Here is an 18863-nt window from a genome sequence, read left to right on the forward strand (position 1 = left end):
ATTTATTTTTCTGGAATTGAGCTGCAGGAGTTGCTTGTATATTTTTGAGATTAATTCTTTGTCCGTTGCTTCGTTTGCTATTATTTCCTCCCATTCTGAAGGCTGTCTTTTCACCTTGCTTATAGTTTCCTTTGTTGTGCAAAAGCTTTTAATTTTAATTAGGTCCCATTTGTTTATTTTTGCTTTTATTTCCAATATTCTGGGAGGTGGGTCATAGAGGATCCTGCTGTGATTTATGCTAGAGAGTGTTTTGCCTATGTTTTCTTCTAGGAGTTTTATAGTTTCTGGTCTTACATTTAGATCTTTAATCCATTTTGAGTTTATTTTTGTGTATGGTGTTAGAAAGTGTTCTAGTTTCATTCTTTTACAAGTGGTTGACAAAAATATGGAACGCTTCACGAATTTGCATGTCATCCTCGCGCAGGGGCCATGCTAATCTTCTCTGTGTCATTCCAATTTTAGTATATGTGCTGCTGAAGCAAGCACTAAAAGTTGTTTTTAAACATAGTCAAGAGAACTTGATTTGGATTAATCTCTTCAATGGCTACCAAGAGAGTTCAGCTAATCTAATGAGTCTGCAATGTTTCTGACTTTCTAAGTGTCTATTTTAAGCACAAGTGTAAGACTCTAGAAATTTCAGGTTCCCAAGTGGCAGAGGAACCAGAGATAAAATTGCCAACAATCATTGGATCATGGAGAAAGCCAGGGAATTCCAGAAAAACATCTATTTCTGCTTCACTGACAATGCTAAAGCCTTTGCAAGGAGGTCCAACCAGTCCATCCTAAAGGAAATCAGTCCTGAGTGTTCATTGGAAGGATCGATGTTGAAGCTGAAACTCCAATACTTTGGCCACCTGATGCAAAGAGCTGACTCATTTGAAAAGACCCCGATGCTGGGAAAGATTGAGGGCAGGAGGAGAAGAGGACGACAGAGGATGAGATGGTTGGATGGCATCACCGACTCAATGGACATGGGTTTGGGTGGACTCCGGGAGTTGGTGATGGACAGGGAGGCCTGGCATGCTGTAGTTCATGGGGTCGCAAAGAGTCAGACATGACTGAGCGACTGAACTGAACTGAAAGCCTTTGACTGTGGATCACAACTGTGTGGAAAATTCTTAAACAGATAGGAATACCAGACCACCTTACCTGCTTCCTGAGAAGCTTGTATGCAGGTCATGAAGCAAGTTAGAACCAGACATGGAACAACTGACTGGTTCAAAATTGGGAAGGGAGTACCTCAAGGCTATATATTGTCACCCTGCAGAGTACATCATGTGGAGTGCATCATGTGAAATGTCGGACTGGATGAAGCACAAGCTGGAACCAAGATTGCCAGGAGAGATATCAGTTACCTCAAATATGCAGATAATACCACCCTTACAGCAAAAAGTGAAGAGGAACTAAAGAGCCTCTTGATGAGGGTGAAAGAGGAGAGTGAAAAACCTGGCTTAAAACTCAACATTCAAAATACTAAGATCATGGCATCTGTTCCCATCACTTCATGGCAAATGGATGGGGAAACAGTGGAAACAGTGACAGACTTTATTTTCTTGGGCTCTAAAATCACAATGGACTGTGACTGCAGCCATGAAATTAAAAGACACTTGCTCTTGGAAGAAAAGCTATGACCAGGGATCGAACCCAGGTCTCCCACATTGTAGGCAGATGCTTTACCATCTGAGTCACCAGGGAAGCTCAACAAATGTAGATAGCATATTAAAAAGCAGAGACATCACTTTGCCAGCAAAGGTCCGTATAGTCAAAACTACGATTTTTCCAGTAGTCATGTACAGATGTGAGAGCTGGACCATAAAGAAGGTTCAGCACAAAGAACTGATGCTTTTGAACTGTGGCACTGGAGAAGATTCTGGAGAGTCCTTTGGACTGCAAGGAGATCAAACCAGTCAATCCTAAAAGAAACAACCCTGAAAATTCATTGGAAGGACTGTTGCTGAAGCTTCAATACTTTGGCCACCTGATGCAAAGAGCCAACTCATTGGAAAAGACCCTGATGCTGGGAAAGACTGAGGGCAGGAGGAGAAGGGGGCAGCAGAGGATGAGATGGTTGGATGGCATCACTGACTCAATGGACATGAATTTGAGCAAACTCCAGGAGATGGTGGAGGACAGAGAAACTTGGCGTACTACAGGCCATAGGGTCGCAAAGAGACTGAAAAACAGTGCTGTGGAGTATGATTTGTAGGCACATTTCTGTAACATCATTAATCAAGGGAGTTAGGATCTCTCACTCTCTTTCTTGTTAGCACACCTGTTTCTGCTGGAAACGAATAAGCAGATAGCAATTGCAGCTGCACAGTGGCCTTTCTGATTTAAGGAACATCATTAGTCTCATCTTCAAAGCTGGAGTATTATGGCAAAGCTTCAAGAGTGCTTCTAATATGTAGTTCATGTCAGAGTCAATTACTATTAGAACACATTTTTAAAATGTCATTCAGAAGGAGATTTTTTTGAAAGATAGTTTAAAAATTTTTAATAACAACAAAATAAGCCTTAAACAAGTGCATTTTCAATAATTGGATAGTATATCCTGGAAAGGTTTCTTCATATTAACCACTGCTGTCTGCAGAACCCAATAGTTTGAATCAGTTTTGCCTCCTTTGATAGCAAATAAGGATAAATGAACTCATATTTCTTCTTCCCATGATACGTAAAAAATGTTGGTCCTTAACATTTATTGGGTCACAGACACTTCAGAGAATATGATATAAAATAAGATATGGTACTTTTTCTAAGAAATGCAGTCAGATACATACACACAAATATTAGCATAAAGTTTCAGGGATTATGGACTCATAAAAATCTATTTATAGACACTCTAGTGTCAAAACCGGAGAAGGCAATGGCACCCCACTCCAGTACTCTTGCCTGGAAAATCCCATGGACGGAGGAGCCTGGTAGGCTATAGTCCATGGGGTCGCTAAGAGTCAGACACGACTGAGCGACTTCACTTTCACTTTTCCCTTTTATGCACTGGAGAAGGAAATGGCAACCCACTCCAGTATTCTTGCCTGGAGAATCCTAGGGACGGCGGAGCCTGGTGGGCTGCCGTCTATAGGGTTGCACAGAGTCAGACACGACTGAAGCGACTTAGCAGTGTCAAAACCCCGATCTAGAGGAGAATGTAGGAGGAAAATAAGTTTTAAGAACTCAAAAAAAAAGAAAAAAGAGCTCAAAATTGAAATCTACTCAAGGTCTAAAGAAGAAAAAGTTATGTGTGTTTATTAATTTGAAACAAATTTACATTAATTTAAAACTAAGTCACTTTGCAGAGTTACTATTTTCACAAATTTTTTCTATTTATTTCTTTAATTATATAAACTCCAACAATACATATATCAAAAATTATTCTAAATTGAACTACAATTCAAAGCACATTCTAAAAGTTTTTTTTATTTGTTTTTGGTTTACTTTTTACAATGAAAGCTTGTACTATCTTCATTCAAGATTTCTCTGTTAGAACTTTTGGTAATTTTGTTTGGGTTCATTGGTGAAAATATTGTAAAAACCAATTCACTCACATCACCTTGAAGGACAATAACCTAAGCCTATTTGTTTCCTTGTATGAAAAGGAATTGCTGGATTAATGCCCCTCCAGATTCTAGATATGCCAAGTGCTGTGCAAGATGTTCACAGATGCACAGAGTATCTGTTGAAAGAAGGATCCACAAGACTTCCTAAGTAAGTAAACAAGTTGCTTACTTGTTTATTAACTTGATTAAGATATAATTCACATACCATACAGTTCACACATTTAAGGTATACAGCTCAATGGTTTTGAGTAGATCTACAGAGTTATGCAACCATCAAAACAATAATTTCAGAACATTTTCATTAACCCAGCAAGAAACTCTGTACCCATCAGCTGCTGCTGCTGCTGCTAAGTCGCTTCAGTTGTGTTCGACTCTGTGCGACCCCATAGATGGCAGCCCACCAGGCTCCACCGTCCCTGGGATTCTCCAGGCAAGAATACTGGAGTGGGTTGCCATTTCCTTCTCCAATGCATGAAAGGGAAAAGTGAAAGTGAAGTTGCTCAGTCGTGTCTGACTCTTCGCGACCCCATAGACTGCAGCCTCCCAGGCTCCTCAGTGCATGGGATTTTCCAGGCAAGAGTACTGGAGTGGGTTGCCATTGCCTTCTCCCATCAGCAGCCACACCCTGTTCCCTACCCCCAATCATTCAGCCTTTGGCAAACTGTAATCTGCTTTCTATCTCAATAGATTTGCCTATTTTTTCACTTAGCATAATATTTTCAAGATTCATCATGTTGTAGCATGTATTAGCACTTCTCTTCTTTTTATGACTAAATAATATCCTACTGTATGGCCAGTTTACATTTTATTTATGCATTCATCAGTTGATGGACACTTGGATTGTTTCCAATTTGGAGCTGTTATGAATAGTTCTGCTCTAAACATTTGTGTACAAGTTATTGTGTTGACTAGTCCCTCAACTTTTAACCAAACAAGGCAAAAAGTAAAAAGAGAAGAATTCTTATAACAAAATTACACAAAATTTGTTTTTCAATAATTTTAGACTTGTCAGGATTCAACCATTTCATACTCAACGTCACAAAGGCTTCCCATGACCAGGAAACTGGTATTATTACTTTATCACAGAATTAGAGGAGGTTAGATCCCTGGGATTCCCACCTTACACTAAGTTAACAGTTTGTTGTTGTTTAGTCACTCAACTGTGTCCTATTCTGCGACCTCAAGGACTGCAGCACTCCAAGCTTCCCTGTCCTTCACAATCTCCCGGAGTTTACTTTCCATTACTGCTGCTTGAATGGAAGGGTAAATAAAGACATCTAGTGGTCTTGAGGAAATTATCATCAGACATTACTGAGCATCTTGCAAGCAGCAAGGACAGCTATGCACATGGGCCTTGGACAGAAATGATAAATTTGAGTGTGACTTTCTAAGCTCCTTTGACTCCCCATTCTGGTCTGAAGTGTGTGGTTTCATCACTAACTCCCAACTGTGTTTTGCCTAAACTTCAACACCCTTCTGCCATTGAAACTTTGCCCCGGCTATTGCCTTGGCCTCTCCCTGGGCAGCTTTCCAAGCTCACGCATAGAGACCCCTACTGCGGACCCTACCCTGCCAACCATCTCTGCTCTACCTCTGAGACTCTGAACTGAACTTTATCACAGGCTTCCTTGCTGGATAAATGCCCCTCCAGGTTTTAGGTCTGTTAAGTGTTGTGCAAGATGCTTAGGGATGAACAATGAGGATCTGTTGAATGAAGGGTCCATAAGATTTCCTATCACTGCCACGTGTGTGAGGATGAAAGACTCAACATAAATTTATGCATTTATCAATTAATAATTGATGACATGTTTCTCAAATGATCAAGGAACTGGGAACCTCAAATCATTCCCGAGCCTCTCTCCTTAGCTATTACAATGTTAAAACAAGTTTATTCACCGCAATTGAAATCACTTATCTGATAGACAGATCCCCGGCATAAGAAGCACATTCCTGAAGATTTGACCCATTAGAATCATCCAACAGAAGATCCAAAGAGGAGTTTTAACCAACTGATTATTCCTTTCATTTTGTATTTCAGAGCAATCTTACTTTGGATCTCTTTGGATTAGTTTCTATGAAATTCAGTGAGCGTTGCCCAATGCCAGCAGGTAAGGCAAAACCTGAAAGGCTGAGTCACAGTTTACTGCTGGGGGGTCCTGTCAAGCTTTGCCACTCTTCCAGAGGAGGGTTTCCCTGGGAAGCCAGTTTTTTTAGATAGTCACAAGGCTCCAGTTGGGGAATATCAGGATTTTGCCTGTGGTATTTCTGCAACTTCTCTAGCACCGTGGGCAACCCAACTGTGGAAGCATAGAACATGGGCCCACCCCTGTGCCTTGGCCATCCATACCCGTGTAAATAGACAACATCAATGTGCTCTGGGGTAGCCACCATCCCTTCTCCCAAGATGCGGAATGCCTCATTGATAAGTGAATATAGGCAGCGTTCGAGGATCTCATCCCGGCTAATGATACGTGGTTCGATGTGATAGCTTTCCCTGTACTGTGCCAGAAATTGAGAAAGCCAGGGATCAGGTTTGTGAATCCTCCCCAGGGGCTTATCATAAAGGTACCAACCCTTACCTGTCTTCTGACCAAACCGTCCTGACTCACACAGCATATCAGGAATTGGACAATATCTCTGGCCACCTCGTTTCCGGGCAGAACTTCCTGGAGGCAATGTAGGTCCAGTAAGACCTTGCCCTTTGCGGGATTTCCAACCTATATCCAACCCAGCAAGATCAGACACTCTAAAAGGTCCCATTTTGAAACCAAACTCTTCCAGCACCTCATCTATCTCCTCTGGTTTACTGCCTTCTTCTAATAAGAAGTATGTCTGATCATAATAAGACCTCAGCATTCGATTCCCAACAAATCCAAAACAATTGCCTACAACTACTCCAATCTTCTTAATCTTTTTTGATAAATTCATAACCGTGGCAACGGTGGTGGGGGAAGAGAATCGGCTAGGAATAACCTCTAACAACTTCATGACATGAGCTGGTGAGAAGAAGTGGGTGCCAATGACCAAGTGAGGACGGTCACTGGAAGAAGCAATCTCATCAATGTCCAGGGCTGAAGTGTTGGTGCATAAAAATGCTTCTGGCTTGCATACAGCTGATAGTTCAGCAAAGACACGCTTCTTCAGGTTCATTTCCTCATATACTGCTTCAATGACTAAATCTACACCACTGAGCTCTTTCATAGATGTAGTTAACCTGGGTTTTGGTCCTGACCAAGGGTGGCCACTCTGCTGCATTTTGGATGCTTCCTTTTCCAAGATGGAGGTTATTATCTTGCTTGCAGTCTCTAGCTGCTTCTTGTCTGATTCTACGGCAATCACGGGGATCTGGGCCTTTGCAAAAGAAATGACAATGCCTCGGCCCATTGTTCCTAAGCCTGCAGATAAGAGTGAAAGAGAAGAAGAATGATTCAGTGGTATTGGAAAATGGGAAATTATTCAGTGAATGGAAGGTTTCTGTGGAAACGTGGCATTCAAAGATAGCAACTCAAGGACTACAGGTGGATTGAATACTAGTTAATGTTAGGAACTGTATTAAGTGCTCTGGGGGGTATAACAATAAAGAGGATTCACACACACACTATTAGAAATAGTAAACAAGTTCAGCAAGATTGTAGGGTGCAAGATCAATATATAAAAATCAATTGTATTTCTATAATAAACAATTTAAATATGAAATTAAGAAAACAATTCCACTTTTAATAGCATTAAAAAGAATAAAATACTTCAGAATAAATTTGAGGAAGAACTTTAAGACTTGCACATGAGAAACCAAAGAACATTATTGAAAGAAATGAAAGAAAACCTAAATATATTGAAAGATATCCCATGTTCGTGGATCAGAAGACAATATTGTTAAGGTGGCAATACTACCCAAGTCAATCTGCAGATTCAGTGCAGCAACTATCAAAAGTCCAACTGGTATTGTGCAGAAATTAACAAGCTGATTCTAAAAGTCATATAGAAATACAAGAAATGCAGAATAGCCAAAACAGTATAGAAAAAAAAAAAGAACAAAGTTTTAAGATTCATTCTTCCCAATTTCAAAACTTTTGACAAATCTACAGTATTCAAGACAGTGTGACAGTGGCATAAAGGACAGACATATAGATCAATGAGATAGAATTGAGAGTCTGGAAATAAATTCATACATGTATGGAAAATAAATTTTTAACAAAGGTGCCAATATAATCCAATGGGGAAAGAATACTTTTTCAACAAATGGTGCTGGGACAACTGGATATTCACACATAAAAGAATGATGTTGAACTTCTACTTCACACCATACATAAAAATTAACTTAAAATGGTCAAACACCAAAGTAAGAGCTAAAACTATAAAACTCTTATGAGGAAATCTTCATGACCTTGGATTAGGCAATGATTTCTTAGAAATGACATCAAGAACACAAGCAATAAAAAAAAAATTGGATGTCATCAAAATTAAAAACTTCTGTGTTTCAAAGGACACAAAAAAGAAAGTGAAAAAAACCCACAGGATGGGAGAAAATATTTTCAAATCATATATCAGATAAGGCACTTGTATCAGAATATATAAAGAACTTGAACTCAACAGTAAAAAGACAACTGAATTTAAAATTAGGCAAAGGATCTAATAAACATTTCTCCAAAGAAGATATACAAATGGCCAATAAGCATATAAAGAGATGCCTAACGCTACTAGTCATTTAGGAAATATAGATCAAAATCCCAGTGAGTTACCACTTCATACCCACTCAGTTCAGTTCAGTCGCTCAGTCATGTCCGACTCTTTGCGACCCCATGAATTGCAGCACGCCAGGCCTCTCTGTCCATCACCAACTCCCGGAGTCTACCCAAACCCATGTCCATTGAGTCGGTGATGCCATCCAACCATCTCATCCTCTGTCGTCCCCTTCTCCTCCTGCCCCCAATCCTACCCAGCATCAGGGTCTTTTCCAATGAGTCAACTCTTCGCATGAGGTGGCCAAAGTATGAGAGCCATAATTAAAAAGACAGATAATAACAAGTTCTGGTGAGAATATGGAGAAATTGATTCACTGATTCACTGATGGCAAATTGTAAAATGGTGCTGCTGCTATAGAAAACAAGTTGGAGGTTCCTCAAAATGTTTAACATGGAGTTAGCATATGGGTAGGTAAGTAGGTAGTTATATACATAATTCAAGAGAAATGAAGACATACGTCCACACAATACTTATATACAAATGTTGATAGTAACATTATTCAAAATAGCCAGAAAAAAGAAATAAGGCAGGGACTTCCCTGGTGGTCCAGTGGCTAAGACTCCATGTTCCCAGCGCAGGGGGCTTAAGTTTGAACCCTTCTCAGATCCCACATGCTGCAATTAAGAGTTCACATCCTCACGTACCTCAACAAAGTTAGAAGATCCTGTGTGCTGCCACTAAGGCCAGGCGCAGCCAAATAAGTGAAATTAAATTAAAAAGAAGAAGCAAGCCAAATGTCCATCAACATAAATAAACAAAAGGTAGCATCTCTTTCTGGGGCTTCCCAGGTGGTTTCAGTGGTAAAGAATCCACCTGCAAAGGCAGGAGACACAGGTTGGACCCCTAGGTCAGGAAGATCCCCTGGAGAAGGGCATGACAACCCAGTGCACTATTCTTGTCTGGAGAATCCCATGGACAGAAGAGCCTGGCAGGCTACAGTCCATAGGGTCCAAAAAAATGGGATACGACTGAGCATGCATAGACAATATATCTCTCCTTTGGAAAAATCACTCAGCTGTAAAAGTAAATGATACATCCTATAGTGTGGATGGGCCTTAAAAAACATTATGCTGAGTTAAAGTTGGACACAAAAGGTTACATGTTATATGATTCTATTTATATGAAATGTTCAGAATAGGGAAATCCATAGAGATAGAAAATTGATTAGTAGTTGTCAGGAGCTGGGAGGAAGGGGACTGAGGAATGATTGCTAATGGGTACAGGGTTTCTTTTTAGGGTGATGAAAAGGTTCTAAAATTGTCTGTGGCATACTTCCCTGGCAATCCAGTGGTTAAGACTGCACACTTCCAATGCAGGGGCCACGGGTTCAATCCCTCGTCGGGGAACTAAGATCCCACAGGCCATGGAGCATAGCCAAAAAATTTAAAAAAAATTGTTTTTAAGTCTAAAAAAATAAAATAAAATTGTGGCAATGGTTGGACAGCTTTACAAATATCTAAAAACAACTTAAGTGTGCTCCTTTTTTGGTGACATTGTTACTATGTATTTTATAGTAAGATACATATAACACAAAACTTAACATCATAACCATTTTTATGTGTACAGTTCAGTGGCATTAAGCACATTTACAAAGCTGTGTAACCAGCACCATCTTGCACCATCTATCTCTAGAACTCTTCTCATCCTGTAGAACTGAAACTGCTCATTAAACCAGAACTCCCCATTTCTCTACCTGGCAATCATCATTCTATACTCTATAATTGTGAGTACTCTAGATACCTCATATAAGTGGAATCAAATAGTATTTGTCCCTTTGTGACTAGCTCATTTCACTTAGCAGAAGAGCCTCAGGTTTATTCATGTAGTATGTGTCAGAATTCCCCACCTTTTAAGGCTGAATATTATCCCTTTGAATATATATATGTAGCACATTTTGTTTATCCATTCATCTGTCAATGGACATTTGGGTTGCCATTATGCCACTATTGGGAAAAATTCTGCTATGTACATGAGTGGACAAATATCTGTTTGAGTTCTTGCCTTCAGTTCTTTTGGATATGCCCAGAACTGGAATTGTTGGATTGTATGGTAATTCTATTTTTAATTTTTGAAGGAATTGCCGTACTGTTTTTCATAGCAGCTGCATCATTTTATGTTGAACTCTACTCTTTAAATGGGTCAATTTCATCATATATGAGTTTCATCTCAAGAAAACTGTAATTAAAAATCTGTGTAGTACCAACCCTCAGGGCTTTCCTGATGGCTCAGATGTTAAAGAATCTGCCTGCAATGCAGGAGACCAGGGTTCAATCCCTGGGTTGGAAAGCTCCCTTGGAGAAGGAAATGGCTACCCATTCCAGTATTCTTGCCTAGAGAATTCCATGGACAGAGGAGCCTGGCGGCCTACAGTCCATGGGGTCGCAAAGAGTTGGACACAACTGAGCAACTAACACTAACACAACCCTCAGGGATCTTATAATCTAGCGATGGGAGGAAGAAAAGTTCACAAATATTCACCATATAAGGTAAGGTAAGTAATGAGAGAAGTTCTTTGGTGCTTCAAAGGAAAGATATTATTTTTGGTTAGATGAGTCAAGAAAAGCTTCAAGATGGAGAAGAAATATTTGAAGAAATACTTAAAGAAAGGTCATACTGAAACAGTGAAATTGGAAATGATGAACCACCTGGCTGGGGAAGGGAAAAGGAAAGTGAGAAATATTTTAAAGAAAGGCAAGAAGAATGGAAAATATAGAAAAATTATTTGATGGCAAATATGTTGCCGTTTCTTCCCCACACCATTTCATTTTCTTCTTGGGCACATAGGAGGCTATACTTTCTAGACCTCTTATATCCCAGTAGGGCCTGTAACTAATTCTGGTCAAGGAAATGGGGGAAGGGTGGTATGGGATCACAACTGGCCCCTAAAATCTCCTACAAGATCCTTCATGACCACCTGGGTACAGAGGATGCAGAGATCAACTCTGAGGGCTTGGAGGAGCCCCTAGAGCAGGTGTTCGCCTGCAGGTCACATCCAGCCCACTGCCTGCTTTTGTACTGCCTGTGAGCTAAGAATGGTTTTACATTTTAAATAATTGAAAATTAAAGAGTAAGAATATTTTGTGATACCTGAAAATGATATCAAATTCAAATTTCAGTGTCCATAAATAAAGTGTTACTGGAATTAATCACACTGATTTGTTTTTATATGGTCTGTGGCTATACGCGTCCTCAACAGCAGAGTTGAGTAGTTGCAGTAGAGAAGGTAAGGCTCCCAAAGCCTAAAACATTTACAATCTAGCACTTTACAGAAAAAGTTTGCTGACCCTTGTCCAGGAGAATGGTAGTACCACTAGTTGGAAAGAACCTGATTTTAGAATTATCCTGAGAGTGAGGAGGAAATAAATCATTATTGTGTTAAGCTGTTGAGACCGTTATCTGTTACAGCAGCAGGTTATCTGTTACCTGACCAACCTGCTGTGGATGAAACAGTTTAGTGAAAGCTATGTACATATCACTCTTCTGCACGTCACACTGACTAGCTTTAGGTCTTTTTTAAAAAATTGAAGTATAGTTGACTTACAATATTATATTAGTGTTAGGTATATAACATAGTGATTCAGATTTTTATAAATTATATTCCATTTAAAGTTATTATAAAACATTGGTCATATTCTCTGTGCTGTACAGTGTATCCTTGTAACTTATTTATTACATATATAATAATTTATATCTCTTAAGCCCTTGTGAGGATAGGTTTTGAATATAGTATGTTATCAATCATTAGAAATTATTGATTTAGTTCCTCTGGAATATATTTAATTTTTAAATCATATTAAATTATTTAATACATATATTGAATTATTTAAAACAGTTTTGCAAATTTACTAAACATCTGTGTTTCCCTCAGTAACAAGAAGGCTGGATAGTTCTCACTGCTGTAGCAGATTGTATCCTAAACTTTAGCCTGCAGAAACAGGAGGTAGAGTTGGGGGTTCAAAACCCTGGCCCCCTGGCTTTCAGTCCCAAGCTTCATATAAAATTCCTACCATGTAGAGAGTACAATCTCACAGGAACAATAAGGATTCATGAGAAGTTTACGTGAAAGTGCTTTGTAAAGTATAACATGATACAGATGATAGAACCGAACACAGCAGAGAAGGAAAGCGACCTGGTGAGGGTGAGTACAGCTCCTTGCACTCACCTCTCAGAGCAGGTCTGCTGAAGGACCTTCGGGGCTCCAGACAGCTCATAGTCCTAACCACAGAGTGGGCCAGACTAACGCTTTCTAGAAGTGTCTTAGCTATAATTTTACTCACTTCCTTGTAAGCGTGAAAGCTTCCATGTTAAATTACCTTATACTATTAATAGTAAAGCTTAAAAAAAAAAAACTTAAAGCTTATTGAGTGTTCATAAGGAACACATTAGAAATGCTTTAAAGCATTTTGCATGTATTAACTCTTGATCCTCACCACAACCCTATGAGTTAAGTCCTATCATTTAACCCACTTTACAAATGAGCAAACTGAAGACGTACGTAAATTCCCTGAGGTCTGACACCTAGCAAGCAGGTGTGCTGGGGTCCGAACCCAGGTCATGTGAAGAGCCTGCACCCTTAACATACAGAATATATGGTTTCTCAAGTAGGAATAGAAGGATGGGAAGGATTTTTAAGAACAGTTGGTTGAGTTATAGTCCTACCCATGCCTTCAGCATGTGACTTGGAGTCACTATACTCAGAGTCCTAGTTTCCAAATTCTTCAAATTGGGAATGTGATTGTTTGAACCTCTGATCTCATGAGTTTTGGTGAAGATCAAATCAGACAAAGCATGTAACAGCTCTCTGTAGAAGTTGGTACTTCTACAAAGTAGAAGGCTATAAGGTACTAGCCTTATCACTCCTATTAGAGAACCTGGAAACAGAACTTGGACCTTTTTTTATATTTTTTTATTTATTTATTTATGGCTATGCTGGGTTTTCATTGCTTTGTGTGGGTTTTTCTCTAGTTGCAGTGAGTGAGGGCTATTCTCTAGTTGCAGTGCACAGGTTTCTCATTGTGGTGGCTTCTCTTGCTGTGGAGCACAGGCTCTAGAGTGTGGGCTTAATAGCTGCAGTTCTTAGAATCGAGAGCACAGGCTCAATAGTCGCGGTGCAGGGGCTTAGCTGCTCCATAGCACATGGGATCTTCCCAGACCAAGGATCGAACCTACATTCCCTGCATTGGCAAGTGGATTCTTTACCACTGAACCACCAGGGAAGCCTGAACTTGAGCCCTTGAAATGCAGCTTTTAATCTAAAGCAGAATTATCCTTGCTGCTCTTCTGATTAATAAACAATGTCTTGTTGCAGGGGAAAAAAAAACAAGTATCAGCTATTATTTTAGATCTTCTTCAGTTCTATAAACTGATATTTTTTCATTTAATCACTAAAAATCTACATGAAACCAGTAACTGTTTCCTTCAAGAAGTTCTTCACTAACTTCCCACAACCTTGTGGTCTCAAAGTTCTCAAGAAAACAGGGCTGAAAGACCAAGCTTTTCACTGTTGGTAATTATGTTTTCATAGGTCAATACTGTATGTATATTGAATTTAGTTTCCTAAATTTTCCTCACTAAACACACACAGACAAGAACCAGGAGTCCTGCTCCTAGACCAAGTCACTGCCTTTAACTACCCTGGAATTAAATCTCGTCAAGAACCCCTTCTACTCAGAGAAGTAAATAAAGGATTAAAGGATGCTTTGACTACTGGCTCTTCAGTGTCTAGTCAACAGCAGTCTTCTCCCCTTCTGACAGCCCTAAGAGCCCAGGCGAGGTGAAAGAGGTGGACTTGCAGTGGTGCTGACCCAATCTGAGGTCACAGGCTCACTGAAGCGCAAACCTGGGCTCATCAGGGCTGGGGTTTTCCAGGGGGCCCAATGAAAGGACAATGAGTCATGGCTTTTGAGGATGTTGGCAAGAGAGTAGCTGAAATGATGACTGGAAATGAAAACTGAATAGAGAAGAAAGTAAAGATTAAAAGAGCTGATCAAGTAACGGATGCAGTTGGAATAACTGAGAAAGGGATGTAGAAAAACACAAGGTTGTAGTGAAAAAGTATGAGTTCACATTTCAGTGGTGGAGAAATGCTCATGGTGAAGCCCGAAGTGTGGGTCACGGAAGTGAAGTGAGGCGAACGTCACTGGATCTGAGGAGGCGAAGGAACCAGGCTGGATGCAACAGGGCTGGATGGATTCTCCACACAGGGGATGAGGACAACAAGAACAGCAGCAGGATTTGGGCCAAAGTGGATAACTGTGAGCCAGGTACTAAAATGAGAGCCAAGGCAGGAGAGCATGGACAGTGATGAGGAGGGATAGAGCAGGCAGAGAGATGGCGGGACCACAGAGGAAGAGTGTCCAGAAGGGGGTCCTGGTCTGAGAGGGGAAGTGGGAAGTGACAGTGAAGTCCAGGGACTGTGGGAAGAAGCAACAGCATTCTTGAGAGGGCTGCAGGAGAAGCAAGTGCCCGGGGTAAGTCAGGTTTCAGGCAGGAGACAGAGGGAGAGCCACTGGTGAACCAGATGAGGCTGTGGGAGCATTCCAGAGGACATGGGGTACAGAGGGAGGCTGCATCACCAAGACCAAGGCGGGCAGAGCAGGAAGCGGATAAACATGAAGAAGGGGGAAATGACTAGCTCTCTGACTTTATTTTTATCTACATTGTCTTCTATGAGGTTTAAAAGCTTTTGGAAATATTTTTCAGAACAATGTGGTATATACTCAAAAAAACACGAACTTTTAAACATTCCATGCCAGACACAAACCTGAAGTCTTTTTAAAAAGCTCACTATAAGGAAACAGGGAAATTCTCAAATGATGGTTGACAAACACAATACTGATAAACTTGAGTTTTCACTATTATTCTGCATTAATTACTCTTGGCTTGAAGGAATACAGGAAAGAAGAAACAGGTAAGTACATAACTAGAAACAAATATCGGTATTGCTGAAGGAATATAAAAAGGTACACTCAGTTCTTTGCCATACTATTTATCCATCACCTTAAAAAAATCACAAGTGAACAGAGTCAGTGCTACAAGGAGCACAGTATGTTTGTATTGAAGACACACTACTTTATTTCCAAATTTCACTGAGACAACTACAGACTGAGAAGATGTAGAGAAGGCTCTTCCAAGCCACACTGCACTGGTGCTAGAGAGCTTGGTGAAGATTAAGAAAGTTGGTGCTTTTAGTAAACTTTGGACCTCCTCTCCCAGAAGACTGTATACAGGCTAATACATACAACACTCCACTTACTATTTCAGGGGATTTGGAATCCACCCAAGACCATTCTTGGGCCAAGACTAAGATTAAGTGAAGTTTAGGATAGTGGCCCAAAGAAGCCATTCAGAGAGCTAGCTTCTGAGGAAAGAAGACATTTTGTTTGAGAAATTTTCAAGGGGAAAAAGTAAGGAAGCCCATGTTTCAGGTTCAGATGAATTTGGGGATAGTGGCTTTGAAACAGGAGAAGTGAATGGATGCAAGGGCCAGAAAGACACAGCCTTCATTCCCAATCCCTAGCTATAGGAGTGACAGGCCACACCTTGAAATGTGGTACACATCATAATCTTGCTGGGAAACCCAGGGATAAGAGACATGTAAGAGGCAGAAATGAGGTTAAAAATGCCTAGAGTCTGGAAGCAGATAGATGTAGCATTAGAGGACTTGGGTTTAATTAGTTCACTGTTGAGAAGGCCTAGTGTTTCTAAGCCTCACATGCAAAGATAGTTCATGGGCTGGGGTGAAAATTAAGTCAACTAAAAAAGTGATATGTTCAGCAAAGAGCCCGGCACGTGGTGGCCCAAAGCAAATGGCAGCACTTGACAAACACAGATTTGGGGAGTGACATTGCTCATATTCTTACCTAGAACACCAACTGAGGAGATGGGCTGTCCAGACGTTGTTTTCCAGGAAGCCCCGGAGGGAGTGGACCACTTATTTGCCATCCTCTCAGCAAAGAAAGCATATTGCAGGGCCTTGGCCTGCCCTGAGGCATTAAGGTACAGGCCCAGCTCCTTTTCCTTCTTGCTGCCCACGTCATATGGATATTGGACAGCAGCTTGGATCGCATGGACACAGACCTCCGGAGACAGGCACCCAGGGTACCGCTTCCGCACCTGTAGAAGGGCTTCACTGAGAATGTCGTCCATGTTGGGCAAGCTCGGGACTGGCATGTTGCAGATTCTACGGGATTCTGGAGATTGATCTAAAAGAAATAAGAAAGAAAATTTGGAACTGTTACCTACATCAAAGGATTGTGTGTATATAGTAATAAATACTATTTAAGATATTTTTTCCATTAAATGATTAATTAATGTATTTCTTTTCAAAAATCTTTTTAATTGGAGGAAAATTACTTTATAATGTTGTATTGGTTTCTACCATACAATATCGAGAATCAGTCATAATTATACATACATACATATATATATATATACACACACATATCCCTCTTAGGCCTCCCTCCCCTCCCCTCCCCTCTAAATTTCCCTCCTGGTCCCTATTTCCCCTAGTCATCACAGAGTGCCAGGCTGGGCTCCCTATGTTATATAGCACCTTCCCGCTAGTTATTTCACACATGATAGTGTATATACATCAATGCTACTTTCTCAATTCATCCCACCCACTCTTTCCCCTGTTGTATCCACAAGTCCATTCTCTATGTCTATGTCTCTATGTCCTCCTTGAAAATAGGTTCATCAGTACCATTTTTCTAGATTCCAGATATATGCATTAACATATGATATTTGTTTTTCTCTCTGACTTACTTCATTTCTTATAATAGGCTCTACGTTCCTCCACCTCACTACAACTGACTCAGTTGTCAAGATATTTAATGTAACACTAATAACAAAATCTCTGACATCTTCGCAACTTCGTCCCATAAGATAGAATTTAATAGATTCAAAGCAATTTCAAGTTACCTATTTGAGGCATAAAAGTTACATCTTCCTTTTACTTCAGGGCCAAGATAACATTATGATAGATTAATTATATTAATCTGCCAGCTTAAGGAAAATAGTTCTGAGTTAATAGTATTTTAAGTTCAAAATAATTTTAACTCCATTCTCTACAGTAACAAAGACTTTAAAATACCTAGTAAAGGAAACAGTATAATATTGGCACAAAGATAGACATACAAATCAGCGGGAAAAACTGAGTTAAGAAATAAACCCTTACAATCATCACCAATTGATTTCCAACACGGATGCCAAAACAATTTAGTAAGAGAAAGGAGAGTTTTTTTAAACAAACAATGCTGAGGACAACTGAATATCCACACGAAACAAGTAAACAGGTCCTTACCTAGCACCATATATAAAAATTAACTCAAATATGGGTCATAAATCTAAATTGAAGAGTTAAAACTATAAGACTTTCTTAAAAAAATAAGAAAAATCTTTATGACATTTGGTTAGGCAAAGTATTCTTAGCACAATCCACAAAAGAAAAAATTCATTAAGTTGGACTTCATCAAAATTAGAGACTTTTGTACTTCAAAGAACATCATTAAGAAAATGAAATAATAAACCATAGACTAGGAGAAAATACTTGCATGGTAGGTGAAATAACACCCTTCCCAAACATCTACTTCCTAATCCCCAGAACCTATGAATATATTATCTTACATGGCAAAGAGATTCTACAGATATGATTAAGGTTAAAGACCTTGAGATGTGATGTTTACCCTGTTATCCAGGTAGGCCTGATCTAATTTTATGAACCCTTAAAAGAGGAGAGCCTCTCTCAGCTGTAGTGAGAGAGGAAGAGTCAGAGAGATGCCACACAGAAAGTTCCGCTGATGACAATGTGGCTTTGTGGAGGAAGGGGGCCAAGAGCCACTCCTCTAGGCTAGGGATGGCCATCAGTTTACAACCAGCAAAAACATGGAAACCTTGGTCCTACAACACAAGTACTGAATTCTGCCAACAACTCAAGTGAGCAATAAACAGGTTCTCCCCAAGAACTTTCAGAAAGGAGTGCAACTGTTGACAGTTGGTTTCAGTCCAGTGAGACCCCTACCAGACTTCAGACCTGTAGATAGATGAGATAATACATTTGTGTTATTTAAACTGTTGCACTTGCTGAGCTTGTTATATCAAGCAACAGACAATGAATACAACTTGCATATCAAATATCTAATGAAGTATCTATATCCAGAGTATATAAAGACCTCTTATGACTCAATAATAATAAGGCAAAGACCTCAGTTTTAAAAATGGGTGAAAACTTGAGTGGATATTTCACCAAAGAGCATATGTGTGTGTGTGTTAGTCACTCAGTCATGTCCAACCCTTTGCAGCCCATGGAATGTAGTCCACCAGGCTCCTCTGTCCATGGGATTTTCCAGGCAAGAATACTGGAGCGGGGTTGCCACTCCCTTCTCCAAGGGATCTTCCCAACCCAGGGACACAACCTGGGTCTCCCGCATGGCAGGCAGATTCTTAATCATCTGAGCGACAATTGTTCAGTTATCCTGCGAGTTAGCCAATCTTCAGTTTATGGGCTCCCCTGGTGGTTCAGACGGTAAAAAATCTGCCTGCAATGCAGGAGACCAAGGTATGATT

The 18863-nt window shown here is 40.1% G+C and overlaps 1 protein-coding gene and 1 non-coding gene across 2 annotated transcripts in view; both read right to left on the bottom strand.

Annotated features, from left to right (window-relative positions):
• Window positions 1–379: 379 nt before the first annotated feature.
• LOC145539950 (U6 spliceosomal RNA) lies at window positions 380–486 on the bottom strand. The gene has a single exon (XR_014078087.1). It is a non-coding gene; the product is annotated as a U6 spliceosomal RNA (small nuclear RNA).
• Window positions 487–3703: 3217 nt separating this feature from the next.
• EHHADH (enoyl-CoA hydratase and 3-hydroxyacyl CoA dehydrogenase) overlaps window positions 3704–18863 on the bottom strand; it is a 54388-nt gene continuing 39228 nt past the window's right edge. The window contains exons 6-7 of the mRNA XM_081571362.1: window positions 16160–16501; window positions 3704–6949 (exon numbers count right to left, since the gene is read on the bottom strand). Coding sequence (XP_081427488.1) covers window positions 5688–6949; window positions 16160–16501 — 1604 coding nt within the window. The 3' untranslated portion in view covers window positions 3704–5687. The remainder of the gene's footprint in view (window positions 6950–16159; window positions 16502–18863) is intronic.

This window comes from Giraffa tippelskirchi, chromosome 2, assembly GCF_054371585.1.
Source record: "Giraffa tippelskirchi isolate mGirTip1 chromosome 2, T2T-mGirTip1v1.2.pri, whole genome shotgun sequence".
Taxonomy (NCBI): Eukaryota; Metazoa; Chordata; class Mammalia; order Artiodactyla; family Giraffidae; genus Giraffa; species Giraffa tippelskirchi.